At 45.2% G+C, this 26,949-nt stretch overlaps 1 protein-coding gene across 2 annotated transcripts; it reads left to right on the top strand.

The window, feature by feature from the left end:
* Nucleotides 1-1,139: 1,139 nt before the first annotated feature.
* DRD2 (dopamine receptor D2) lies at nucleotides 1,140-25,436 on the top strand. 2 transcript variants are annotated; one of them, XM_015884254.3, is made up of 8 exons: nucleotides 1,140-1,761; nucleotides 16,615-16,927; nucleotides 19,039-19,148; nucleotides 19,221-19,357; nucleotides 19,511-19,701; nucleotides 19,917-20,003; nucleotides 20,661-20,979; nucleotides 21,494-25,436. In XM_015884254.3, exons 2-8 carry the CDS (start codon nucleotides 16,646-16,648, stop codon nucleotides 21,685-21,687), a joined length of 1,320 nt encoding a protein of 439 aa, XP_015739740.1. In that variant the 5' UTR covers nucleotides 1,140-1,761; nucleotides 16,615-16,645; the 3' UTR covers nucleotides 21,688-25,436. The 2 variants fall into 2 exon arrangements, with proteins under 2 accessions (XP_015739740.1, XP_015739742.1); XM_015884256.3 differs by lacking the exon at nucleotides 19,917-20,003 and having other exon boundaries at nucleotides 1,150-1,761.
* The last annotated feature ends 1,513 nt before the right edge of the window (nucleotides 25,437-26,949 follow it).

The raw sequence follows: 26,949 nt of genomic DNA, 5'->3' as shown, positions 1-26,949 counted from the left end.
TTCAAGGAGCTCCACACAGTCCTGCTAACGCCTCTCGCAGTTTCCAACAGCTGCTCTTTCCTGGACTGGAACTGAGTTTTCAGATGAAAACTCCCAGTTTACTGCAATACGAGAGCACTTTGTGTGACTGTCGCTGGGTTTTGTGCAAAAGGTGTCAGCTCTGCTGTTCATCCGTCCGCCTGAGCACCACAGAATTCACAGCAGGACATTGCTTGGACGAAAAGGACAGCATTTCAGTAATGCTTGGAAAGTCAAACCGATCTGGTTTGACTGAGATGAATCAGAAAGACAAGTATATGTCAGTTTCAAAGCAATTGATGGATGCAATATCCTAAAGGGGTCAGTAGCTCTGCTGTAAAATGTTCTGGGTTCCACATTCGGAAGAGGTTGAAAGCACTATTTGAGATCCACTCCCTTGCTGGAAATCAAACCTTTTTCAAACCTAAATAAATATATGGTTTTCATTCACTTTTCTCTGCCCAGCGTTATTTGGTAATATGAGAAAAACCTTCAGAAATGAAAAGTAAGGCATTAATGTGGAAAGAAAAGCTTTCTTATGAAACACATTGAAATGTAGGGACTTCTAATACTTTGAAAGTTAGGGAACATTAAGGATAGTAATGTATAAGAATATATTAAAATATTGCATCAGCAGCTATACTTTCATCATCCTTGCAGGAAATGGTTTCTCGTGGTGTTTCAATTGCAAAGAGATCTATTAAGCACTACAGGGTGTTCAGAGCAGGAGCACTGCTGAGCATTTCAGCCGGTCTGGTTCCCAAACACATAGGACTGTACTGGGACTTTTCTTCCAGAGAAGAACGCAGAAGAACGATCTCTCTCCTTGGCATCGATCTTCTGCTTTACAAAGAAAGTATACAGAAGAAATAACACCTAGAGGCAGCTCCCCTACCCAGAAAATCCTGCCTCCTTCCCTTCCCTACCCGTCCCGGGGGTCACACCGCGTTTTGCCTGCCCTCCACGTGAAACCCGACAGCTGTGCACAGAGCCGGGAGGACTCAGGGCGGCAGAGAAACCTCGGAGCCTTCGGGGTCCATCGGGGCTCCTCTCCCCCGGGGTCCTCCCGGAGAACCCCGCCGGGCGCCCCGCGGCCGCGCCCCGCCCCTGCCCCGCCCGGCGCCGCTGTCCGGCTCCCGGTGCTGAATCCGCCGCTCGCTCCGCAGCCCCGGGGCGGGAGAGCCGCCCGCTGCCCTGCAGCCATCTCCTGGAGGGCTTGGAGGAGCAAGTTTGCCCCTGGAAGGCAGAGCACGGAGGGAAGGGGACGGATCTCGCGGCCAGCCCAGGGAGCTGGAGTGGAAACAGGTTGTTTGCATCTCGGCGTGGGAGGAAGGGGTGGCTCTGGCTGCCAGCGAGCCCAATGCGGGCTCTGGGAACGGGGATGGAGCTGCCGCTTCTCCACCCAGTGATGTGCTGAAGGAAATGGACAGAGAATTTCTGCAGGAAGCTTTGCTCCCAGTTCGTGTCTTCCCGGGAAGCCAAAGTGCTCCCCGAGCTTCTGAAGTTCCAGCAGTTGCTAGCTTGGCTTGGGGTTATCCACAGCAAGGTTCGTCTGCACAAGTCCCAGTTTGTTTTTTGCTTCTCTGCATACACACGGTCAGGAAAAGTGCCCCTGAATACTGAAAAGTCTCTTTGGAAACCCGGGAGAGCTCAGAAGAAACCACGGTGGAGAGTTGTGGTGTTTTGGATATATTTGGCACAAAGTACTGCCGCCTCTGCTCGAGAAATTCATATGGCTTGAAGGTAAGAGACAAATCTTGATGCTTTTCTGCAAGAAATACGAATGCTGTGAATATCCCAGTAATGGAGGAGAGAGACGAATAGATGGTGTATTCACCACTGCCTAGCAATGTAAATAAAGACAATGGAAAGAGAAAATATTTGTCGTTACACTGTCAGATCCCTTTTGAAATAGAGTAGGTGAAAGCAAGACTTGAAATTTAAAAACACAGAGTATCTTGATTTTTTTTCTTCTGAAACACTTACTGCAAACCAATAAACAATGGTTTTAAATACTAGAGGTGCATGTAGAGATGCTAAGAAAATAGGCTTTGTTCTAGAAGTTTAATTCTCAACGTTGCTTTCACAGGCATAGAATGGAAATAAAGTGGCGGGGAAAGCTGTAGGAGGAGGATGTGTAGATAGAGTACAATGTAGATACATTGCATTTCCCCAAAGAGATTGTTCAGTTAAACTGCTTTAGGGAAATTTTTTATCTCATGACACTGACTGTTTATTTTTTATTTAATTTTAATTTTATTATTATTCTTTTTTACATAAAGCAATGCAAAGCTCACGTACCTTATAACTCACTTCCCAGTACCAGCTGTGATGTTGAGCTATCATTTCCAGTGAAGGACATCAGATTTGTTTCTATCTGCCTTCCCAGAACAGCCCTGTAAGGCAAGATTTCAGCAATCCTGCAAGGTTTATAATAACCTCTGTGGCATAAAAGAACTCTGAATTATTCCTGTTTCTACCTTAATATTTCCCCATTGTCCTTCATCTGTAAGTTTTATCTGGCTTTTTGAATCCAGAGGAAACTAAGGAGTGAGGCAGGGGAAGCAGATGAGAGGGTTGTGTTGGGTCCAGTACAGCACTGAAGTATTTTTGTTCAAAGCTGTTGACTGTAGGTGGTTTCTACACAGATCACACATCCTTACAGTCAAGTCCCTCTCAGCCTGACTTACCCACATGCAAAGCATGAAGCCATAGAGTTAACAGCATGTGGAGCATGAATCACTGTTCAACAAGTAGAACTTAAAAAGGAGGGGAAAAAAGCATTGTTGTTTTGTAAGTAGCCAGCCAGAAAACTATGATATAAATGTTCAAATAGATTGTGCATACAGTTCACTGCAAAATAGCATGGACTATATTTCTTACATGTACAGTGTCTCATTCAGTCGTTCCTCTTTAACCATAGAATGATCTTAAGAGTTCATAAACATATCACAGAATCATATAATCCTGTGGTTATGCTTTTGAAATTGCATAAAAGCCATTTGTTTGCAGCAATCCAGGGAAAATCCATTGCCAAAACTGCTAACTCCATCAAAGCTGTGTGAAGAACCCTACCAAAGAAGTGGAAATACACCGTCTGTAATTTTTGTGCATGTTTTCTCCATTTGTTATTTTCACTCCCCAGAAATTCTGCTACTTCAGAGTCTATTCCCTATGTCCCATTCCTCAGAGCAGAGTTGTAAAAGCACTTTCTATTGATCTACAGTACTGCATGGTTATCTTCTGCTTACACAGGCAGGGAATGTATGCCAGGCAAATCTGATGAAGTGAGAAAGAAAGTGAGAAATGCAGACTTTGGATCTTCTGTCTGTCTGAAATCATGAAACTGGGAGAGATGGTTGTGTATTAGCAGAATTACACAGATATGAGTTTGGATCCTGCCTTTTCCCTAATGTTTCTAAAGTTAGCTATAGAGCCACAATTGTCTGATAATAAGGTGAGGTGTCACAGCATCTGTAAAGTAAGATTACAAGTTTCAGACTTCAGGGAGAGGATGTGAACTTCTGAAAGCCAGGTGAAGCTGGGCTGATGGTAAAGGTTAAGTTGTAGCAAACACGGTCTGTATCAAGAAGCAAAGAACCTCCTTTTTCCTTTGCATTTTCCTTCTGTGCCACTTTCACACTGGTGAAAGGCTCAGTTGTGATGTCAGTTAGGTAAGAGGTCACATGTTGTCCTGCATTCCCACCCTGACAGCGCTCCCCCGACACAGCCCCATATTGCCATGCAGCCCATTGGGGTTACACCCATGTGAATCCATGGAACAACAGCAGTGTGGATATATGTACACCTTTCACGAAGGAATCACAGCTTGGCATCCACTCTCTCTGCATGCACTGCATGCATGCAAAGCAGCAAGCATAAAGATTGCACTTCAGTCCTTCCCAGCTTTGGTGAAGTGTAAGGCACCTGCCTGGGAGAAATACTCAGCACTTCCCTTAATGGCACTTCAGTGCAGTTTCAGTATATTCCTCCCCGTATGCTCTTGGGGTTGCACACTCAGGCTGTTGCTACCCTTAGCAAAGGCTCCAGGCACTGGTCAATGGACAGCGCAAGTTACAAACTTGCTGTTAAATGCAACTGGAAAAGAACAGCAGCATTTTGCAATCAGGTTGAAAGTGCTGAGCAATGGCACTGACAGTGAAGACCCATGACACCACCGAGCAGAAAGGCCTAGCACACACAGTATGATTACCTATGCATTCTTCTTCTAAAATTCCACCTTAGCATTGAAACACACACATAAAAAATCAACTCCTACCCCCCCACCACATCCTGTGCTTGCTTAAAATTTGGAATTCAGTTTTACCTTTTAAGAGCTCATAGTGCTGACATTTTGATGCATCTCAAAAGGACACAGTAAAACCTCTCAGGAAGCATAATTACCCTGGATGCCCCTGTGTTCACTGCAGGGTTAAAAAAATAGTTACAAGAAAATGCCATATTTTACATTCTGAATGGAACACTTCAGTTCTATGGGGCAGCTGAATCCACTCTGTATAACAGCCAGAGTGCTCCATGTCTGTAAGAACACCGAGGACCGATACAAACCGCCTTACCTGTGGGTATCCAGTATGTTGTGTGGAATTATCTACCTGTGAAACTGAAGGGAGGATTTGGATAGGAAAAGGATTTGGATAGGAAAAGAAGAAAGTAGGGTTTCATATTACTTGGAAATATTTGGACATCGCTATTTCCACTGTGTGACAGAAGCAGTGGAATGAAGTCCTACTGTGTTTCTACAAAGCATTTACTTGCTTGTCTTTAACCCCCTTTTGCCAGGCTTGCCCTTTTTCTCACGCACTTCTTTATGTAAGTCACTGTATTTCTGACAAACACCATGTATTAATTCTCTAATACAACAAGGAACTTTGAAAAGAATACTTATCCTCAAGTGCACAAGTGTCTGTGGCTCTTCAGATATGAATAAGAAGGGTTTGGCCCATGAACCTCATGATCATCTAATAACAACTCTTCTTCAGTTTCACCCTGTGTGCAGAAATTTCCTCTGAACTCTCAGGGAATCTGGAAAGGACACGGCCATAGCCAACATCTCAAGGCTAAGAGGTAAAGGATGGAAAGCATGTCCACATGTAATTTAGCTGTAAAGCTTTTTGGCACAGTATGTCTGGATGCTAGAAGTTCCTAAACATTGTTAACATAGGTTTAAGACTCTTGCTAATCTGGGTTAGGCAGTCTCAAGTACAAGGGAAATGAATTCTCCAATGGGCAATAAATATACAGGAAGGACACTTGCTCAGTGAATGCCTGAGATGCTAAATCTTGTATGATAAGAGGCAGCTTTCAGAAATATCACACATGCTGCCCCTTTCTCATGCTCCTGCCCAGGCAATACATTTCAGTTTCTGCTGGAGGAGCGGTGATGGACTAAAGGAAATCTGTCCGACTCTTCAATGTTATTCTTATAAGGCTACAGGAAAAAATACAGTAGGCCATGTCTTAAAGCATAATAAGGTTTGGAACTCAGGGGTAAAAGGTTTGCCAAGATTTGTTTGGGATCAAATGTTGCATCATTTTACGGAGAAAAACGTGCAGTACGTAGATTTGCTTGGGCGAACTCTTCAGGAGCACACAACTGAGACCGATTAATTTGCAGCAGAATGTTGCTAACTAGATTCTTTGGGAAGGGGGAGGCAATTGTTTAAGTCCTGTCAGATGCATCATTCTTTGTGCTGTTACAAAACCAACCTATATTCAATCTAAAACGGTTGCTAATAAGTATTAACTCCCCTACCAATTGTTCCGCTTCAATCATGTTTTCTCTTGCTGTCCTTCATCTGGATATTTTTAGCATTATAATTTTTTAAAAGATGTGACTCTGTGTTCAACTGCTTCTTTGCTGTACATCCCTCCCAATTATCTTGGTGGGTATTTTTCTCTCAGCCCCCTGGAACGGGTTTATTTCTGGTTTACTCTTCCCCGTTGGTTTCCATGTGGTTATGTGGGAGGCTGCACATTCTTTATCAAAGCAGAGAGCCATGATTAGTCCATTCAGAAAATGTAAATGCAGCCTTATGTGTTCTGTAGCACTGGAGAAAGAGGGATAGACTGGAAGGCGCAATAAAAGCAGTCAATAATAGATCACAGTACCTAACCCTGTCGGTAGGCCTGGATGATCAGAGTGACGTCCACACTTCAAATTTCTAGAGGAGCTGAATAAACACATCAAACCTGTGTACTGCTGTCTGTGGAAGGCTAATCAGAGTGCAATCCAGTCTTGCTGAACTAAGTGAAATCCACGGTGGCTGTACAGCCCTTGCACTTACCATTCAGTTTGATTTTTATCTTCCTTTCCGTGCGTGTTCCATTATTTATCCCAAATTTCAGATTCTGTAGCCTCAGCTGTTTCTGTCTGAGAGCTGAAAACACACTTATTAGTTGGTAAATACATGTATCTGATTTTACTCACTTTTCAGGTTGCCAACCGCTAGCGCTGTGGATGCATCAGCAAAATCAACACTATTGAGAACGCACTGCGCAATTTGCAGCTTTGTAGAGAAATGAACCCTTCACCAACACCACAGGTTTCTGAATCACATTCTCCTGAACACTAGAAATGAGGAAAGACATCAGAACAGTGAAATGTATTGCCCAATAGATTACACCTCGCAAATTACTTGTCTGATCTGAGCAGTAGCCCCAGGCGCTATTTAGATTTCTCGTGCAGTTTGGAGTTTTAACAAATTAAGATTTTGCTTGGCACAGGCACTTTCCTAACCTCCTGTAACCTCCTTATTTGCATATTTCAAGCTTTCACATATTTCTGAAATGGACTGGAGAAGTGTGATTATCTGTGGGACTGAAGGATCCCGAGGTTGGAGTTCAGACCTTGTTCTGTTTTCTCTGGCAACCAGTTCGGACAAACCAGTTCAGGAAGATCCTTGTCTACATGCTTGGAAATCCAGCATCTCCCAACATTAAGAGAACAGGGTGCCCCCAACCAGCTCACTGTCCTTTAGCATCTACACACAGATGGAGAAGTCCCAATTTAGTTAGCCATGCTTGATAAGCCACAGTTATAAAGGTCTTATTAATTAAAAAATCATTAATAATATATGCATTTTTAAAAAACCATCAATATGATTAAATAGTAAAAACAGCTCTGGTCCCACTACATGAATCATTTATAATCTCTGTGGGGTTATGGATGCTTTAAAAATGTCTTTGTGATTGTACAGGAATACTTCAGCACACTGTGATTGAGTGAATGCGTAAGCTCCTTATTTTCACCTTCTTAATGGCAATCTGATGCTAATAATTAGAGATTTTTAATTGTCTGACTAACAGAAGAATCAAAAACTCAGCATCCAAATCTGTGTGTTAGCCAGGATTTCTGCATGTCTTTACTGTTAGCTTGTCCTTGGCTGTACAACATGTATATCACATTGGTTGTAATCTGTAAGTTGGGATTCCAGATCTCCTCCAGTGTAAATAAATAATAGCAGATTATTAAAACTGCTATTCCTTTTGGTATCCAAAGGGGTTGTAAGAAGGAAAGGGATAGAGTCTTTAGAGGGATCTGCTGTGATAGAACAAGTGGAAATGGCTTCAGACTAAAAAGTGGGATTTGGACTAGAGATAAGGAAGAAGGTTTGGCACTGAGGGCGGTGAGGCACTGGCACAGGTTGCCCAGAGGTGGTGCCCTGTCCCTGCACACAGCCAAGGTCAGGCTGGACGGGGCTCTGAGCACTGCTGGAGCTGTGGGTGTCCCTGTGCACTGCACGGAGTGGCACCGGGCGGCCTTTCAAGGTTCCTTCCAACTCAAACCATCCTGTGATTCTACAAAAACATTACAGTTGTTAATTTTACAGCTTCACACCAAGGGTACAGCCAACCTTTGGGCTTCCCTTGGTGGTTCCATTTTAGAAAATGAAGATGAACAAAGCGGTCTATTCTTCACTGTCAAGCATCAGTAATGAAGGTTTTGGGATTTCCCAGGACAGCTCTGGGGTAACTGCTGCCCCAAAACACAGTGCTGGTTCTGCAGGGTATTACGTGCTTGGACTTGCCAAAAACTTAATGGTCAAATCTATTTCCAAGGGCAGCTGCTTTTCCCATGAATTTTCTTGTTGGCTTTTTTCCCCATTACAAGCACAATAATCTCTTTGCTATCACAGCTTCTTTAGCTGAAGAGTTCTGGGTTCAGTGCTTCTGACAGAGGTGAGTGCTTCTGGAAGAGAAATTTTGCCATTCCCTGTTCCACACCACCAGTAAAGCCAAAATATTCTCTAAATACCCCTTCTAGAATAGAAACATATGCATTTCTTCTGGAAGGTGCTTCGCTAATGAAAAGAGAGCTCCACACGATAACAATGTGCAATTATTCGTTATGTAGGAGGATGTTTGCCTACATATAATGTGTATTGCTTTGCAATTTCCTTTCCAAGTGTTATTTTTATTTATCTTGAGGGTTTTTTGTTTTGTTTTGTTTTTGTTTTTCTCTTTTCCTTATTGTGAAAGAAGAATCAATTAGGAAATTACAGCAGTGACAGAAAACGATGAAAAGAAATAATGATAATAAAGTTAAAATCCCTCGGGTCCTCACACTGCAATTTGGTTAACTGCTGAATTTCTGATTCCAAAAGGCTCAGATCACAGAACCTCCGTATGAGACAGTTTATAGGAGCAAAGAATAAGAAAATGAAAAGAACATCCAGGAAATACTGAAGTAAAGCAGTGACTGGATGGGAGAACAGCTCAGTGATGGGATGTTTCTCTCAGCAGTCCACCCTAATAGCGTTACATTGAAGACATTCCCAGTGCATCTGGTGTGACAGCACATCAATCGCTAAGAACGCATCTCCTTTCTAAGTGATAAAGTCAAATCAAAAGGACTTTCCTCTCTGACCCACCCCACGCCTGAGTTGGGAATAAAACCATTGGTCTGGTGCTTGCACTTTGCACTCCACAAGGAGGGTACAGATGGCACCAGCACTGAGAGGCAGTGGAGGTAGGCCAGCATACATAGGCAAGGGATATCACATTCGCACCTTCCTGAGTCTTCTCTCATCTTGTTTCTGTTTACTGGAACAATATTTAATGCTGAGAGGGAATTCAGTTATTTCAGCACTGTTGCACATCAGTTTGCAGAAAAAAATAAGACACAGATATGGTGGGAAACAGCAAATAAAACCTCTTTGGAATCTCACTGCAAGTTATTTCTTCAAAATAGGATGAGAAGACTGAGCTCTGATGGGAGGATGAAGGAAATTTTGCAGGATGAGTGTTAGGGAGCATGCTCCTTTTTGCAATGTTACAATGCATTCGTTTTAGGAAGATGAGTGCCTGGCAGAGGCTTTCCTTGTACTTCTCTGCTTGTTTCACTGCCAGCAGACAGGGAGCATGTGTTCAGCCCATGCACACCTTGCATTTGGTCGCCTCTGCCCCCTTATTTATATTGCTGATGAATAAAACTGTCCCTGAAGGCAGTGCTGGCTTTGGCCCTACTTTAACTTCTACAATTACTTTTACCAAGCACTCCATAATTAAAAACATTGGTGACTCCTTGCAGTGTTTCACTGGAAAGAGTACCTGCTCCTCCCGTATGGAATGGAAATATTCATGACTATCTGGAGCCCCATTAATGACTTTCTGGATTAAATGAATATGCAAACGATATGGAATTTGTAACTGGACGGGTCCAGATTAGCTGGACTGTGCACTGTCAAAACAGCTGTGTGCTCACCTGGAAAACAAGTGTGTCCTGCACCATGGGGGCAAAGCCACTTATGCCACCCACATGGACTCCGAGATGGTTTCTCTCTCCTTCCCATCCCAAGACATTGGCAGGACAGAGGCAGTCTCCCCTCATCACCTCTACAGGGCTCGGCGGTGGGGCTCCTGATCCTGGGCTGAGATCCTGGGGTTTCTGCTGCTATGGGACAGCGGTGAGGGATTGGGTGAGTCTAGCGGGGCAGCACGGCTGTCTCACGGGGCTGTCTGATCATGTGTGACACTCCTTGTCATACTGCATTTCCCATCAGCTCAGCCAAAGGGCTGGGGGAGAGATGCCCAGCCCCTTCTGTGCTGCTTCCCTGCAGTGTGTGAACAGGAGGGGTTGTCCTCAGGTGACCGGATGGGGGGGGGGGGGGGGGGAGAGGGGTGACAACATGGTGTCACTGCAGTGCTGTCATGGGGACATGGCTGCAAATTCCCTCCTAACCTCTGCAGTGTGAAGGGCAGCAGGGAAAGGTCTGGCCAGGCTTTGCAGTGCTGGTGACTCTCTGCAGGCTGACTGTCTGTAAAGCTTTTGGTTTGGTTGGTGGGTTGGTTATGTTTGTTTGTTCAGAAAAATCATCTTGCTGGCGCTTTCAGACAGGTTTGGCCTGTCACATGGCACTTCTGATACCCAAGCTAAGGGCCAAATCCACCTGAAATAATGTCAAAACCTCCAGTGGGAATAAAACTGTGCCTAGCAGCAATAGAACTTCCAAGAATTAACACTCCTTTGTCACAAGTAACAGCTAAAGGGATCTGCTGTGTAGTTAATCTGTGCCCATGGGCCATATTACTGAGTTAGGAGGGGGACACAAGAATGCAGCAGCATTACAGCTGAATGTATATTACAGGAATAAGAGGTAAACAAGTTCTGTGCTTATCTGGAAAGCTGTGTGGGGACATTCTGACAAACACTTGCCATGATGCAGAGCAAGAATGACATTATCTCTCCGAGTCCTTCCCAGCACTGTGGCCACAACTTCTGCTTTGCAGAGCTCAGTTCCTTGATGCTGAGTGCCCACACTGTGGGAGGAGATGGAAAGGATACATCCTGGACTACATACGTGCTATTGCACTTCCATTTTCCTTGCAAAGCTGACAAAGGTGGGTGCTGGAAGTCAGGATTTAGGCAGAACAGTGGAGCTGATTTGGGTCATGGATTAAATGATTAAAGATCATTAGGATTTGAAATTTGAGCAATGCTGGCTGATCTGTACAGGGGAATACATGGAGCCTCCCCACCCCCCAGGGGCTGCAGCCACCTCTGGTCCGCACTCACTATGAAACACAGAGCATCCACTAAAAGGGATTTTGTGGAAAATATAAGTCTTGCACAGCTCAGGGCAAACTCTACCAAACCTGGGAGACAGAGAGGAAAGGGAGAAAGGGAAGAGGAAAAAGGGCAGCTTTGCTTTCCTTTGGAATTTACTTCTTTTGGCAAACATTTTTGCAAACAAGCTTAGTGATAGGAGTGGCAGTGAAAAGAGCAGCTGCTAAATGAATGTTAGATGGCATAAGTGGAAGACAAATATTTGATATCCTCAACGTGAATTATTATTATTTACTTTTAATAAAGTATGGCTGAGGGCCTCAGTGCTGACATGTCCTTGTGTTTCGTGCTGCATCGATGCTGAGAGCCTGAATGGAAGGAAACATTGTATATTCAACAGAGGAATTAACACAATCTATTTTTGCAATCAAATTAAGTTACACTCTTTAAATAACAAGTATCAAAACAAAGGGGGAACACTGATCAGACCAAGCCAAAGCATTTTCTAAATCCTTCAATAGTTGGCACCTTTTAACCAGTACTGAAAAGTAAATCATAGATTCATAAAACTGCTCAGGTTGGAGGGGACCTCAGAGCCCACCCAGTGCCACCCCCGGCCATGGGCAGGGCTGCCCCCACCAGCTCAGGCTGCCCAGGGCCCCATCACACCTGGCCTTGAGTGCCTGCAGGGATGGGGCACCCACAGCTCTATGGGCAGCCTGTATAAATATTTTGCTTAAATTTCAACCACTTCTAGAGATAACTGCTGGGGATGGGAGGGAAGAGATTTGACCTCTTCATTTCCTGAGAAATAATATAATTAGCTCTACCAGTGATTAAAAAGTTATCTGCAGACATTGGTGGATGATCTCAAATACAGAACAAAATCTGAAAGATGGATTAGCAGCATCATGAGGCTGGGGGGCTGTTAGATTAGTCAGAGGCTCTGCTCTGAGACCTAGCATTAGTTTACGTGTTAAGGAATCAGGTCTTTTGTACAAAACAGGATGTTAGGTCTACAGCAGTGCAATAGTTCATAAGAAGGGATGTCTATCGAGTCAGAAGACCTGCCTGTGACAGCAGCCATCTCCATGTGAGATCACAGGAATGAAGTCACATACGAGGCTGAGCTACTAATTCAGCCTTCACTGTGGCCGTTACCATTTTCATTAGAACCTGAAGTGCAAAATATGGTTATTTCCACAATTTGCCTTTATGTGTGCCCAAAGAAGAAGGGTCTTTGGTTTTAAGAAAGAAATTCCTCATCCTTACATACTGAAAATAAGGGAGAAAGGAACAGACTCTTTAGTGGTGTCTGTGTGATACAAGAAAGGGAAATGGCTTCAGACTACAAGAGGGGAGATTGAGACTGGAGATAAGGAAGAAGGTTTGGCACTGAGGGCGGTGAGGCACTGGCACAGGTTGCCCATAGAGGCGGTGGTGCCCCGTCCCTGCACACAGCCAAGGTCAGGCTGGACGGGGCTCTGAGCACTGCTGGAGCTGTGGGTGTCCCTGTTCACTGCACGGAGTGGCACCGGGTGGTCTCTGGGGGTCTCTTGCAACTTAAACCCTTCAGTGTTTCCATGGTAGGGCTAGGAGTCCAGGACTGAGAGCACATGCAGTCACAAATGGTGTGAAAAACAGTCCTTGTCTGCCCATCCTTTCCACCAGGCTGAGCGCTGTTCAAGTGGGCTGCATTGGAGCAGCTCCAGCTTGCAAAATTCTTTATCTGCCAAATGCTGAACATGGTACAGCCTGCCCTGTACCCACGTCTACTCCAGGAGTGATAGGAATCAATGGCTCTGCACCAGCAGCCTACCAGGCAGGAGCCAGAGCTCTCATTACATGGGTAAAGGCAATGAGGATGGTTTCTATATGGAGATTATTGCTGGAGGAAGCTATTTATATGTCCTTCCAGTTTGGAAGGAAAACCACTGATCTGCAGCTTAAAGAGCCCTCCTGTCTTTCTGGGCACCTAAGCCTAAGCCTCCTCTGATCAGGGATGGCAGCTCAAAGGGGTGCTGGTTTGATGGTGCCTATGCTGTGAGCTTGGAAACCTGACTGGGGTGGGAATAGTGCTGGGGGTTCCTCATCACTGAAGGAGAGGAGCTGATGCTGCTGTGATTCTTCTGTCTGAGCTGCTGTTGGGTCAGTGGCTTAGACACAGAGGTAGTGCAGAGCTCTGAGTGGTGCAGAGAAAATAACAGCGGAATTGAAGACCCCTAGACACCCCCACTCTGAAGAGGTCCCCTAGAGAAAGGGAGCAGAGGAAATTTTTCCACAGGCTTTTACAAGGAGTTGATGGTTAGAACTGTTACATCAGATAGATATGAAGGTTGTGCAATGCTGAAGTCAGAATTCAGTTCCAAAAAACCCAAATCTTTGCTTCTCGTCTCTATATCTGGAGGTGAACAAGTAGCTAAACCTGCTGCTTGCATAATCTTATTGCTGGAGAGAGAACCACTAAGAAATTCAATGAGAGAATATCCAGAGAAGGGCAACAAAGCTGGTGAGGGGTCTGGAGCACAATGGGGTGTGATGGGAGGGTGGAGAAGGGGAGGCTCAGGGGAGCCCTCATTGCTCTCTATGACTCCGTGACAGGAGGTTGTGGTGAGGTGGGTGTTGGCCTCTGCTTCCAGGCAACAGCAATAGGATGAGAGGGAATGGCCTCAAACTGCACCAGCGGAGACTCGGGCTGGACATTAGGAAAAATTTCTTCTCCATAAAAGTGGCCCAGGGGGCTGGTGGGGTCACCGTCACTGGAGGTGTTTGTGAACCATGGAGATGTGGCAGTGAGGGACACGGTCAGTGGGCAACATTGGTGGTAGGTGGACAGTTGGACCAGGTGATCTTAGAGGGCTTTTCCAAGTTCAGTGATTCTAAGATGAGTAAATTCAAGGGATGTTATGTCTGCATGATCAGCAGCAGCAGTAGTAGCAAGTCCTCTGGTTCTCAGCCAAGTCCAAATTCACAGTATTTTCCTAATTCCTGACCTTGCTCCTCCTCAGTCCCTGCATACCCCATGCCCTGCAGCTCCCCGCTCTCTGTCTGCTGCCCTTCTTGCTCTCTAGGCCTGGAATTCACCACGCACAGCAGCTCAGGGCTCATATGCAAGAAACAGCCCAACTGCTCCAGGAGCTGCTTCCCCTCACACAGAGCTCCTGGATGGGGAAACATAGCAACTCCTCCTCCTCTTCCCCCACCTCCCTTCTCCAGCACAACGCCATCTCCCTTAATTATGGTGCCTGCATTGCATTCTCCGTGGAGCCCAGTAAACAGCACCAGGAGACATCTGCAGGACGGAGAGGCTGTCAGTTTGACAGCTTTCCTGTGGCCCATCGATTCCACATCTTCTGAAGAGGATGACAATATTCAGGAAGGCACTGTAGTGTACAGACATCACTTAGACATTGATTTCTGGGAAACAGAAATGCCTTTGGAGCAGATCTGTCTCTGAACACCTTTCTCACACAGCCTCAGGCTGGGTTGGAGCTGCACAGTGTGGGGAGGAATCAGGGCAGGCACTGGGCACAGGGCTGTGACCTTGCTGCTCCATCCTGCCCTTGACCGCTCAGTTAATCCGCAGCTGGATTAGCTCAGGCACGCTAACAATCCGTGTGGGCTCCCAGCTGGAATTAAGGTGGCTTTGCTGCAGTTAATTCAGGATGGAATTTGTTCTGTTTCAGGGCTCTGCCCACACCTGCGTCCCACGGCCCTGCATGAGCAGCCCTGGCTCTGTGCTGCCCTGGAAGTGGTGTGTGGAGCTCTGACCCCATTCCCACAGGTGCCCGTCCTCCCTCTCCTCTGCACTTATGATCCCATCCCCCAGCCTCCATCCACGCAGCTATCTGGATAAAAGCACTGAAGACCCTTCCTTGCTCTGTCTGAGAAGCCATCAGCAGTGAAGGACCATGAAGCACCGTCCTGTTCTAGGCAGCACCAAGAAGCATTTCCCAGTAGGACAGGGATGCTGATCCTCCCTTCCTGCTTGTGAAATAATGGCAGACTTCCTGGCTCACTCCTGAAGAGAAAATAGAGGAGAAGGATGATGGTGCAGTTGGGTTTGCAACCAAAATCAGTTTTATGCTTCTCCCCTTTTTTTCCACCAGAATAAAAGCTGAAACAGACCAAAGCCATTATAGTGAGTTACAAGAAGCACAAGGTCAGCTTATTAGTCTGCTCTGGAAAATAACCTTGCTGTTCATCAGTATGATGTGACTGTGGCTTGCACAAAATGGTCTTGGAAACACCTATGCAAGATGTGCTGAACACAACAGCACTGCAGTTCTGATGTGGGACATCACTGTGCCTGACAGGAACATGATCTGGTGTGGGACGGGCAGTGGTAGAAGGGAACTGGGCTGACCTTGAGCCGTTCTGCTTCCCAAACCAGAGCCCAGCCTTTACCAAACCTCTTGGTGACCAAACACCTTTCCATGCCCATTCTTTTTCTGGGTTCTGGAATGAACCTGACCCATGGCTTTGTAATTTTGTGCAGTTATCGAGTTGGAAATGAACTGCAGTCAGAGCTTGGGAGCTGAAGCAGCCAAGGGGCTGAACCTGCACATATCAAACCATTCAACTCCTTTTATACTTTCCAGATACTTTTCTATGTTCCTGCTTTTTCCTCCCCCCCCACCCCTCCCATCCTGCATTATATGCATGTTTCTGCCTTCTGTAGATAGCTTTGCATTATCAAGGGGCAATGGGAGAAAAGAAGAAATTGTCGCTGCATTTAGCATTGATTTTTCCCCCTTCACTCTGAGTCACATAAGCTAACATTTAATTAATTTCTGACACTTTGACAGTTTTTAAGAAGACATTTGTAGAGCTATCAAGTGCCGCTGATAGCACTGTCAGACAGACACTTTTTGAATTATCAGCTATTAAGGACCCATATGCAACAAATTTTCAGGGTTTATTATACAAATTGTTCTCTGAATGAAGAAAGCGCACAAAAGCTCAGTGAAACATAAGGAAACCATTGTTCCCAAGTGAATTTGATATTTGCAAATGTTTTGCTATTTTGATCACTTACGTGGTTCTATAAATCTAATTCGCTTTGTCTTTTAGTGAGGAAATTAAATGGCCTTTTTAAGGGTCTGTTGAGAACGTGGCTGGATTTTCAAATCACGCTGGTCTTTATGGAGGTGCAGCTTGGCAAAAATGAAACAGGTGATCTCAGGAAGCGCTGAGAAGTGAAACAAGGTCCATTTCTAAACTGAAACTCCCAAACAAACAGTCAGAACTTCCAGCTGCCTTTAAACAGCTCTTGCCTTTATTCTTTGACTGCACCCTCTGACATGTCCCCCCTTTTCTTCGTGTAATGACTGCTACTGATAGTCCAGACTGCAGAAATCTGGGGGAATTAACCCAAAATGGAAATGAACTTCCCAAATCCTTGCCCAGGTATCTGACTATCAGCTCAAGCAGTGCTCTGGATGTCCGCAGCACTACCATTCAGCAGCCATCTGCACATGGGAATTCAGGAGCAAGGCCACGTGCGCATGGTCATTTTGGTTTTATTTTACATGTCAATATTTGTCTGTTTTTCCAACATCTTTGTGCAGGGTGGAGCTGGGACCTGGCAAGCTCATCTTCATGGATCCCCTAAACCTTTCCTGGTACAACAGTGACACTGGGGACAGGAACTGGAGCAAGCCGCTCAACGAGTCCAGTGCAGACCAGAAGCCTCAGTATAACTACTATGCTGTGCTGCTCACCCTCCTCATCTTTGTCATTGTGTTTGGCAATGTGTTGGTCTGCATGGCTGTGTCCAGGGAGAAAGCCCTGCAGACCACCACCAATTACCTGATCGTCAGCCTGGCGGTGGCGGATCTCCTGGTGGCCACTCTGGTCATGCCCTGGGTGGTCTATCTGGAGGTAGGTGACCAGCTTTTCCTCCCAGTACTGAATGGTTCATGGTAAAGGAGTTCCGAGGGGGAAGGTTTAGCAAATTGGACGTCAGCTATTTCCAGACCTCCAGAATTTCCCCAGAAGTGTTATTAGGGAGAATGTATCCTTGGAAAGAGTAGTCAGGCATTGGATCAGGCTGCCCAGGGAAGTGGTGGAGTCACCATCACTGGAGGTGTTTGAAGAAATGGTAGATGTAGTGTGGAGGGATGTGGTCAGTGGGTAGTATTGGTGGTAGGTTGGACGAGATGATGTTAGAGGTCTTTTCCAACCTTAATAATTCTAAGATTCTTTGTTTTAAATTTTGTAATAGTCGAGTTATTCAATGAACAGACATGATAGCAGATGACAGGTTCACTTGAAAACATGCTATTGTTCAGAAGGCTGAATTACCACCCAATAGCATTGAAATTTTGGTCTATAAATCCAGGGATCAAGAGTGAAAGATCTCAAGTTTGTTTTCAAGACCGCACCAACAATCTGTGCATTCCCAAGCACAAGAATGAGCCTAAAACAACATCATGAGGGTCACAGTAAAACTGCACAGAGCAGTAATCAGAAACCTATTCCTGAAGGACTGCAGTAGTAAGAAGAGCAAGCAGTTGTAGAAGTAGGTTGTAAATCCAGAGCTTTTATGTCACAATATATAAGAGAAACAGACTCCCAAGTGAGCTACTTGTCACATTACTGCCGTTAGCATGTCTCTTCGGTACAAAAGAGCTCTATGCTTCTGCAGCACCGAGCCATACTTGAGTGGCACATTGTTTTAAGAAAGCCAAATACTCCAAAATACTGCTTACCCGGCAGCGAAGGGCTCTTGCAACAGTAAACAGCACAAAAGAATGAAATAAGCCTCTAGAGGAAAGAGTGGAGCAGCAGAAGCTGTTCTTCCCCCTGTCCTTGGCTGGGATGGCTGCATTCCTCAAACAGCCAAGAGCTGGGATGCTGGCGACCAACAGAGAAAGCATAAGACTGGAACTACACCAAATTTGCAATTCATTTTCAGGCATTTCATTAGGAGAGGAAATGATAAAACAGAGGCAAGCAATGGAAGAAGCCATAATCAATCAGCTCGTTAAGTATTAATGCAAGGCAAAACAAACCCGCTGATGTGACACGGGCTGTCGAGAAGCCACAATACTAATTATCACTCCAGTTAATTATTGTTTGTGTGGCACTTTAAAAATGTAAAGCATTGTGCATGTGCTGAAGCATATTAACATGACCACAGGCTGGTTGTGACTGTAGCTAATGCCCCTGGAATTAGTTACACTCATCTATTGTATTTCTGTCTGACAGCAGCTCCCATGTTGCGAGGAGCCCTGACTCTCTTTGGGCCAGCTATGGGGATCACGGTGTTTTCCATACACTCAAACCCATGAGTGCAGGAACTTGATTTTGCACAGCCTTATATCTGGCTGGGAACCTTTGCCTTTGGGCAAACTCTAGTCGAAGTTACTGATGTGACTTTGTCTCTTAAGAGATTTTTTAATCACTGAGTATTCATCTGTCACTCAAGCTTCAATGCAGTCATTCTTTCTTTCTTCTTCATGCTGCCTATGGTTATGTATATCAGAGCAGAAATAACTGAAGAATAGCTATCTTATTCATTCTATTTTCAAATGCAGTAGGACTCTATTTTTATTAGAGGGAAATATACATTTTCCATCACATGCCAAATACAGTAGTCCTAATAATTGCTATTAAATTTAATTTTCAAAGTTCAGTTTCAACAGCAAAATAGAAGAGAAAAAGTCTACTGGTAGCTAGAAGCATTATCTCTCAGTCTTTGTCTTTATCACAACAAGCAACATGTCAAAGGATTTTCACTCTGAATTAAATTCATTTTGTTCACAAAAATTAATACACATTAAATTTCTTCCTCGGTTTCATAAACAAAGGCACAAAAGGAAGCTTCCCCGTTACTGATCTTTGCCAGGTGTAATTAAATTTAAAGCATGTCTAATAAGAGCTGTAAGTACAACTAGTGTTGCCTGTGATATACAGTCGATGCCTGTCCTGTCAGACCCCTCCATAGCACTCCTTGGGGATTTCCTGCACTGACTGCATTCTCTCTGCAGGTGGTTGGGGAGTGGAGGTTCAGTCGGATCCACTGTGATATCTTCGTCACCCTCGATGTCATGATGTGCACCGCCAGTATCCTGAACCTCTGTGCCATCAGCATTGACAGGTGAGGGCTCAGCGGCGATAAACCCAAGGCAGCACTTGCAGAATAACGTAGGTCTGTGCCCTCCTGCTGCAGGTACACAGCCGTAGCGATGCCAATGCTGTACAACACCCGCTACAGCTCCAAGCGCCGCGTCACCCTCATGATTGCCGTGGTCTGGGTGCTCTCATTTGCCATCTCCAGCCCAATCCTGTTTGGCCTCAACAAGGCAGGTGAGTTGTGCCACCTGCAGCTGGCTGTTGGCATCTACTTGGCTCTGTGGGGTAGAGTTCTCCTTTCACTCTGCGCATCCTCTAACAGAGGAGGGGGAGGTTGGTGCGGGTCTGACAGAAGGGACAGCGAACCCAAAATCTTCTGTCTTCCAGATGAGAAGGAATGCATCATTGCCAATCCTGCCTTCGTTGTGTATTCCTCCGTTGTCTCCTTCTATGTCCCCTTCATCGTCACCCTGCTAGTGTATGTGCAGATCTACATCGTGCTCCGCAAGCGCAGGAAGCGCGTCACCACCAAGCGCAGCAGCCACGGCCTGGACTCAGACACGCATGCGCCTCTGAAGGTAAACTCTGTGGCTTCCTCCCTTCACTAAAAACACGAGGGACACTTGCCTCCATTACTGCCTCTCCAGAGTAGTTCTCCATGTTAGCACCTTAGTCACATCAATTAATTTCTGCTACATGCCCTGTGCTTGTGTTTCCACATGCCTCCCCTACCAGCAACCCTTCCTAATTACTATCTGCTTGTGTAACCTATGAGCTGGTGCTTGCCCCTTAGGACAAATGCACTCATCCAGAAGACGTGAAGCTCTGCACAGTTATTGTGAAGTCCAATGGGAGTTTCCAAGTTAATAAGCGCAAAGTGGTGAGTGTTAAAGAGAAGTGGTAGTTTTTCAGAGCGTTCAGCTTTCCCCTTTTCTCTCTTCTCAGGACTCAAAATGAATGTATGCAGTGTGGGAGAAAAATAAGCTAAGAACAAAGGTTACCATTCAACCTCAAAATTTAAATATTCTTCCTGTTCCTTAGAGTGAAGCAGGGGGTTTAACACCACAGAGCTCGGGAAGCCAGACTAAGCTCACCTAAAGATCAGCTGTAAAAGCCATGACATTTTAACAATTTCTGTCTCTTTGATTTTCTTCTCCTCTCTATTATTTACTTTAAGTCTTGGACTGCGTTGGCTGTGTTGGGTTTTGCTTGTTGGTTTTGTTTTTATTTACACTGTTAAATCTGAAATCAAATACATGGGGAGTGGAGACAGTGTCCCTCCCGTCTCTAAACCTCCTTGTGCAATGAAGGAGCAAGAGTCGTTTCCTGCAGTTCTGTCAAACCCATCTACCCAAATGTATTCTTACATGTAAACAACTTCTAGACTTTTCTCCAATGCTCTCCTAAAAAGGCAGGGAGGGAGAAGAGGTGTTGATGGTTCTTCAGCATCATCCAGCTTCACTCTGTAAGAAACATTCATTGCTTCTCCCTGTATATTTACCTGTCTTTATGGTATGTGCATTTGCTTCTCATCCAGGAGGCGGAAAGTCACATAGACATGGAAATGGAGATGGTGTCCAGTACCAGCCCCCCTGAGAGAATGCTTGCCAAGCCAGCAGCACCAAGCAACCACCAGCTGGTTGTACCCATTGTCTCTAGACGGTGCACCTTGGACAGCCCTGGGAAAGTAGAGAAGAATGGACATGCCAAAGAAAACCTACACACGGCCAAGGCCTTTGAGATCCAGTCCATGCCTAACGGCAAGACGAGGAGCACTCTTCTCAAGGCTATGAACAGGAGAAAAATCTCACAGCAGAAAGAGAAGAAAGCCACCCAGATGCTAGCCATCGTACTTGGTGAGAGCACACACTGGCTTCGCTTTGTGTTCCTCAAGACAGGCAGCAGCTACTCAGGGTTAGGGCCCACAGTCTGAGTGTTCGACACAGACTGTTTTCCCAGGTCCCTGATGGAACAGTTCCACTCTGTATGTCAGAAATGTGTTTGTGTAATCAGGCAGGAGGCTTCCAGTAGTAAGGCTGTATTCCTCCAGCCAGGAATGTGGCGTGGGGCTGTACTGAAGGCTCAAGAAGCTGTCCAGCTGTCCAGTGTTTGCACTGCCAAAAGACAAGCAAGAAGGCTCATGTGCTTTCTAATACAGCTTTTAGTGCAAGAGGCAACGTAGCTCAGTAAGAAACTATGGGCCAGAGTTTTTGATGTAACCTGTCTATTTACAGCAGCAAAGTATTTCTTTACCATTTGGTTACTCAGGATATAGACAGACATAGCAACAAACAGAAGTTTTACTGTTCTCCATCTCAGAATTTTTCCAGTTTTCAGCAATCAAGATCTGTCTCTTTCCTTTCCCCCCAGGTGTTTTCATCATCTGCTGGCTCCCGTTCTTCATCACTCACATCTTGAACATGCACTGCGATTGCAACATCCCCCCAGCGATGTACAGCGCCTTTACGTGGCTTGGATATGTCAACAGTGCTGTCAATCCAATTATTTACACCACCTTCAATATTGAATTTCGCAAGGCTTTCATGAAGATCCTCCACTGTTAAAAGTAAAAACATTAACCACACTTTTACGAATGAGAAGCAGAATCCAATGCCATTCACGCGCACAAACAGGCAGCCATGGAGAGGTCTCGAGCTCTTGTGCTGGGCATGAGGAGTGCAGTGCCACGGAGTGCCGTGCCCACACACCTCTTGGCAGGGAGATCATGAGGATCTTCATACTGAGGTTCTCCCACCCTTTGGGGCAACCTGGATATCCATCCCAGGGGCACTTCTAAGAGCTACCCTCACACTGTGTTTGAAGTGGAAGCAAAAATCGAGACACACTCGCTTGATTCTTGCCTGTGGCCATCTAACCTTGAGTGCATTAAACACAGACACTCATAGAGCCGTGTGCAGGCAGTGATGAGTCACTGCTGCTGGCTCACACATGGAGTCACTGATATGATTCTCACCAAAGACAAGAGCATCTTCTCTGCTTTGCAATAGGAGCCAGACAGAGCTTGCAGAAACTCCATACAATATCTTTGCCTTCACCTCCAGCTGACTTACTCAGTATCAAACATCTGCAGCCCTGAGGGAAAACATACATACAAATTTAAGAGGCCCCAAGGTGAGTTAAGAAGGCACTGCCACCTACGGATCCAACCCCTGCATCAAGCAATGGGCAGAAGGAGGAGAAGAAGCATAAGTCTCATGCAGGACCACTACATCAATGTAAATATGAGTAAATAGGATGAATTGAACAGAAGCCCAAGCCAAAAAATAAAAGGAGAGAAATTAAAGAAGTGATACTTTGTACTGCACAGTATACACTCGGATCAAACAAGATGCCAACCATCACTGATGGTCAGCCAGCCCAGCAGCAATTTCTACCCACCAGCATTTCATCTCCAGACTCTCTCAAGAAGTAAAAGCCAGGTGAGGAGTGATAGCACGATGAATGTAGAGACATGAAGACTGTGCCAGGGGAGACTGTGCATCTGGGGCCACATCCATGTCAGATGTGAACTCTGACAGAACAAGTTAGGTCCAGTTCTTCCCACCTAACTTTAAGGCACCATAAAGCCAAGTATCACCTCAGATATTATTTACCTATGTTTCTCAACAGAGAGTGTGCAAAGTAACGTCGTGCCTAATTTAAATTAGCAGAAAATGAGATCAAGACTGTATTTTGGAAAAAAAGCCAGAATAAAAGCCCAAGAAAGTCCCTAGCTAGACCTGCTCTGTGTCCAGGTGGGACTCTGGATGGGTCCATGTAGGTGTTTCCAGCATCTTTCACCCCCTACTGTGTTTCGTAGTTTAAAACAAATGGAAATCCATAACAGCATAATGTCCCCATGCTGACTTTGGCATTGCCAAATCCACTTTATGCTTATCATACTCAGTTCACAATATATTTTATAATATCTCTGTAAATAAAATACGGTAAATGAATAAAATGACATGGAAATAGGTCTGGCTAGAAACTCATGTAGGCTCTGGAGAGCTTGATGATGACAATAGCCATATGCAGAGGCAGGCTCCCTCATTCCAATCATCTGCTGTTTCCTAGAGAAGTTAAAGCAATCCAGAGAGCAATATAATCCCCTTTTTCTCTATGCAGCTTGTGGAATATCCACGCAGTTTCTGCTTTAGATCAGACAAAGACCGCTGCCAAGCAGTGCTTCTTTTATTATCTGTTTTTCCTATTTGGTTAACAAAGTGTTTTCCCATGGGATGGGCTGCACAGGCTGTGTGTGTTCCAGCTGTACATCAAGGAGAGACTGCATCAGGCAGCTGCAATGCATGCTCTCAGTTGTCTTCTGGAACCAAGGCAGGAGTCCCACCTTGATCCAAAGCTTTCCCATCTAATCCTCTGTTCCTGGAAGAAGCTGATAACCAATGTTATTAGTGTTTTGCCCATGGGCTTTTATAACATTTGAATGTGGCTGTTCAAAGTCTGGTCACAGCTATAAATTTAAATTACAGATGCCTGAATGTGTAACTCAAGAGGTCTCAGGCACAGAAAAGTTTCAAGCAGGTACGTGCACGCAGTGGTGGGAATCAGTTCAGACTGTTCTTAATTGAAAGATTCAACTGAATGAGTTTAACTGCATTGAATTGAATTGCATTGAATGAGGAAAAAAACATTGATAAGCCAATGCTTATTTTTCTATCACATTTACAAAAGCAGAAATGTGCCATTTGTGAATTGCCAGGTGAGGAGCTGAATCAAAACAGAAAATAATATGCATGTACAGAAAAAAACACCAAAACAATTAAAGCATTTGGAAGTTGCCATAGTTGATATTTCCTCTGTACTAACGCCTGGTGTGGGCCCTGAATGTGGATAAAATCTCAACCTTGTGCCATAACTTTACCTTCTGTTCAGTGTTAACTCAGAGTAGGACAAAACCACCACCTGCACTTGCTTTCTGAATACAGCTCAACACACTCAAATTCGAGTCCATCTAGTGATGAGCAGCTCTTCCAAAACATCATCAGGAGAAAGAAATTCTCAGAAGGAGCCTGTTTTCTTCTTGAATTTGTTAATTAGGATAAAGAAGGATGGGTATATTTTCATAGAGAAGGTATATTTTCATAGAGAAGTCTTTTTTGAAAAGAATTACCTGCAGCCCACCACCATGGGTAGACCTCATTGCAGCCTTCCAGTACTTGGAGTTTACAAGCAGGAGAGAAATGACTTTTTACATGGGCTGATAGTGACAGCATGTGGGACTTAAAAGAGGAGAGATTTAGCTTGCATTAGGAAGCAATCCTTTCCTCAGAGGGCAATGAGGTGCTGGCACTGCTGCTCAGAGAGCTGTGGGTGCCCCATCCCTGCAGGTGGATGGGGCCCTGGGCAGCCTGAGCTGGTGGGGGACAGCCCTGCCCATGGCCAGGGATGGCACTGGGTGGGCTTTGAGGTCCCCTCCAACCTGGGCATTTCTGTGATGACCTTTAATCTCAGTGAGGTTTTAAGCCACCTGCTCCTAACACTCTGGACTCAGAAGTGTTCTGTGGGAATATCTGTATCCCTGCTGTCCTTGGGAAGGCAGCAATGTCATGTCTGCTTATCTCTGCAGCAGCTTTGCCTTTCCCAAAAGCACTCACTCTTAGAGAAAAAGCTTAAAGCATTTTCTGTCTATGAACTGAGCTTCCACAGCTCTGTGAAAAGACAAGAGCTCATCACCTGTGGCTTTACACAGAATGAACAATTGCCAAGGGCAAGGGCAGCCTGTACTGGCACAGCACCTGGCGTGGTGACATCCAGCCCCTCACAGTGATAAGCTGGCTACAGTGCACGGGGCATTGAGGTCTCCTGCCGCAGACCTGGGCACAATATTGAACACAATATGAGAAGGTTTCTTTCTCTGCTGCAAGGTGAATTCTGCTCAGAAACACTTGTTACAACCCTTTGCTGCAGTCCCTGTTTTGTGATTCAGCATTTGTGTTTGAAGCTTTAGTTTTGCTAATGGAGTCTTCCCATTCCCGCGTTTCCTCCATGGCTCACGTCCACACTGCAGTGTAGCAAAGCAGCTGGGGGACCTCCTGCCTGCACTGATGCTTCCCTGCTTGCTCCCGCTGCAGCTGTGGGTCTGTTGATCCTCCTGATCATTGAATCTTGCTGAAAGAAAAAGGAGAGCAGAAAAACAAAACAAAACAAAAAGCCACTACCTCTGTGGTGAACAACTCCAGTGAAAACATGGCTCCTGGAGAGTCAGGAATGTACATTACCCATCAGCAGTACATGTGAAGGCAACAAATGTTTTCATCCAACACTGTAATTAAAGAGAGACTTGCACAAGCTACTCCGATGTCATCTGCTTATTTCATTCTTTTACCAGAAGCTGTGACAAAGCTGCTTTGCTGTAATGGGTCAGTCTGGTTATACTGCACGTCATACAGGCACAACAGGAGAGGATGTAGGTGAGACCTTGTATTTTTCTCTGACTTGCTTTGCAGATCAGTCGCATTTCTTCTTTCTCCCTTATCTCAGTTTTTGCCCAGGAATCTCAACTTTTGTCTAGACACAGTCTCAGATGTAGGAAAGAGAGGGTGTATGGAGACACAGGCAGAAAGGGCTCTTAAATCTCCCCATGTCTCTTCTGGTCTAGACAGAGGCAGACTGGGGAGGGAGGGATGACAAACAGCCGGGCGCAGTCGCACTGGTACTGCTGGCACAACAGCTGCCTGTGTTTTACTTCTTGGCGCTGCTCAGCCCAGCAGCACAGGTTGAAGGCAGTGATTGATTGAAAGGCACCGCTCTCACCAGGACACTGTTCATCTGCCTGGCCTGCAGATGAATGTGAAAACAGACAAATGAGCCAAACACATCCACCAACCTGCCTCCAGTTCGGTGCACAGCAATAAACAGTGCTGAGGAATGAACAAATTCTCAATCTCCTTGTGAAGAAAATACACACAAGCTGTTAGAGCACTACGGCGCTGCAGACGATCTGCATAGGCACCATATTTTTAGCACTATAGCTGTGTAGGAATGTGCACATGCCCAAAAAAACCTAATTATGAATTTCAGCGAGCCCACCTGAGGAGAGAATTCCCACCACCAACAGCACTGGTGAAGACAAAGGAATGGCTCACAGGGAGCTTTTCTCCTCCTGCCTTTCTCTTGTCTTATGCTAGAGACTGCTAGATACGCTAGAGATGTTCATTTAGGAACATTCACACTTGTGCTGTGCTTATGCCACAGTTTGCTTGTGCCAGCTGCTTAGATATTTGGCACTGATGCAAGAATCAATCCAATAGATGCGTGTGAACCTCAACCAGGCTCAGCACAACAGTGAGACCTCAGCCTCACCACACCTTTGAGGTTGGGGTTCTCTCCAATATTATTTTTCATTATACGACAAAATAACCACAAAACCCACCAGCCCTTCCTGCTGCCAGGGCAGACCTACCAACCTGCAGTTCCACTGGATGGTGTTTTGCTCCTTGGCATGAACCAAAGGCCTCGGTCTACTCAGTCTTGAACCAAAACAGGTCAAAAAGATAATTTATGCATTGAAGCATTCAATTTACAAAGTAAAAAAGCATTTCCAAAGCCATCAAGTTCAACCCAGATGATGTCCTCATTCTAACCCAACAAAGTATATGATATTCCAGGAAGAAGCAGCAGGACATACACACAGCAGAAAAAGGAGTACCAGTTGTACCTGTTAAATTAACTCATTCTCTGTAATCAAGGCTTTAATAATTAAAACAGTTCCCTTAACTCGCATCTTTCTGAGGATACCAGACTGTCTGTTTCATAAATAGCTTTTGACTCATAAATAACAACTTTATTCACCAAAGGAAGAGTGG

Source organism: Coturnix japonica, chromosome 34 (assembly GCF_054131305.1).
Source record: "Coturnix japonica strain WE chromosome 34, WE-NBRP24, whole genome shotgun sequence".
Lineage (NCBI taxonomy): Eukaryota > Metazoa > Chordata > Aves > Galliformes > Phasianidae > Coturnix > Coturnix japonica.
This window is presented reverse-complemented; position numbering and strand designations above follow the sequence as displayed.

Excerpts from the sequence above, each read along its gene's own strand:
- DRD2 (XM_015884254.3), top strand. The coding sequence starts at position 16,646 with ATGGATCCCCTAAACCTTTCCTGGTACAACAGTGACACTGGGGACAGG. Across the intron at positions 19,702-19,916 it reads ACACGCATGCGCCTCTGAAG|GACAAATGCACTCATCCAGA; the intron begins GTAAACTCTGTG and ends CTTGCCCCTTAG. Across the intron at positions 20,004-20,660 it reads AAGTTAATAAGCGCAAAGTG|GAGGCGGAAAGTCACATAGA; the intron begins GTGAGTGTTAAA and ends CTTCTCATCCAG.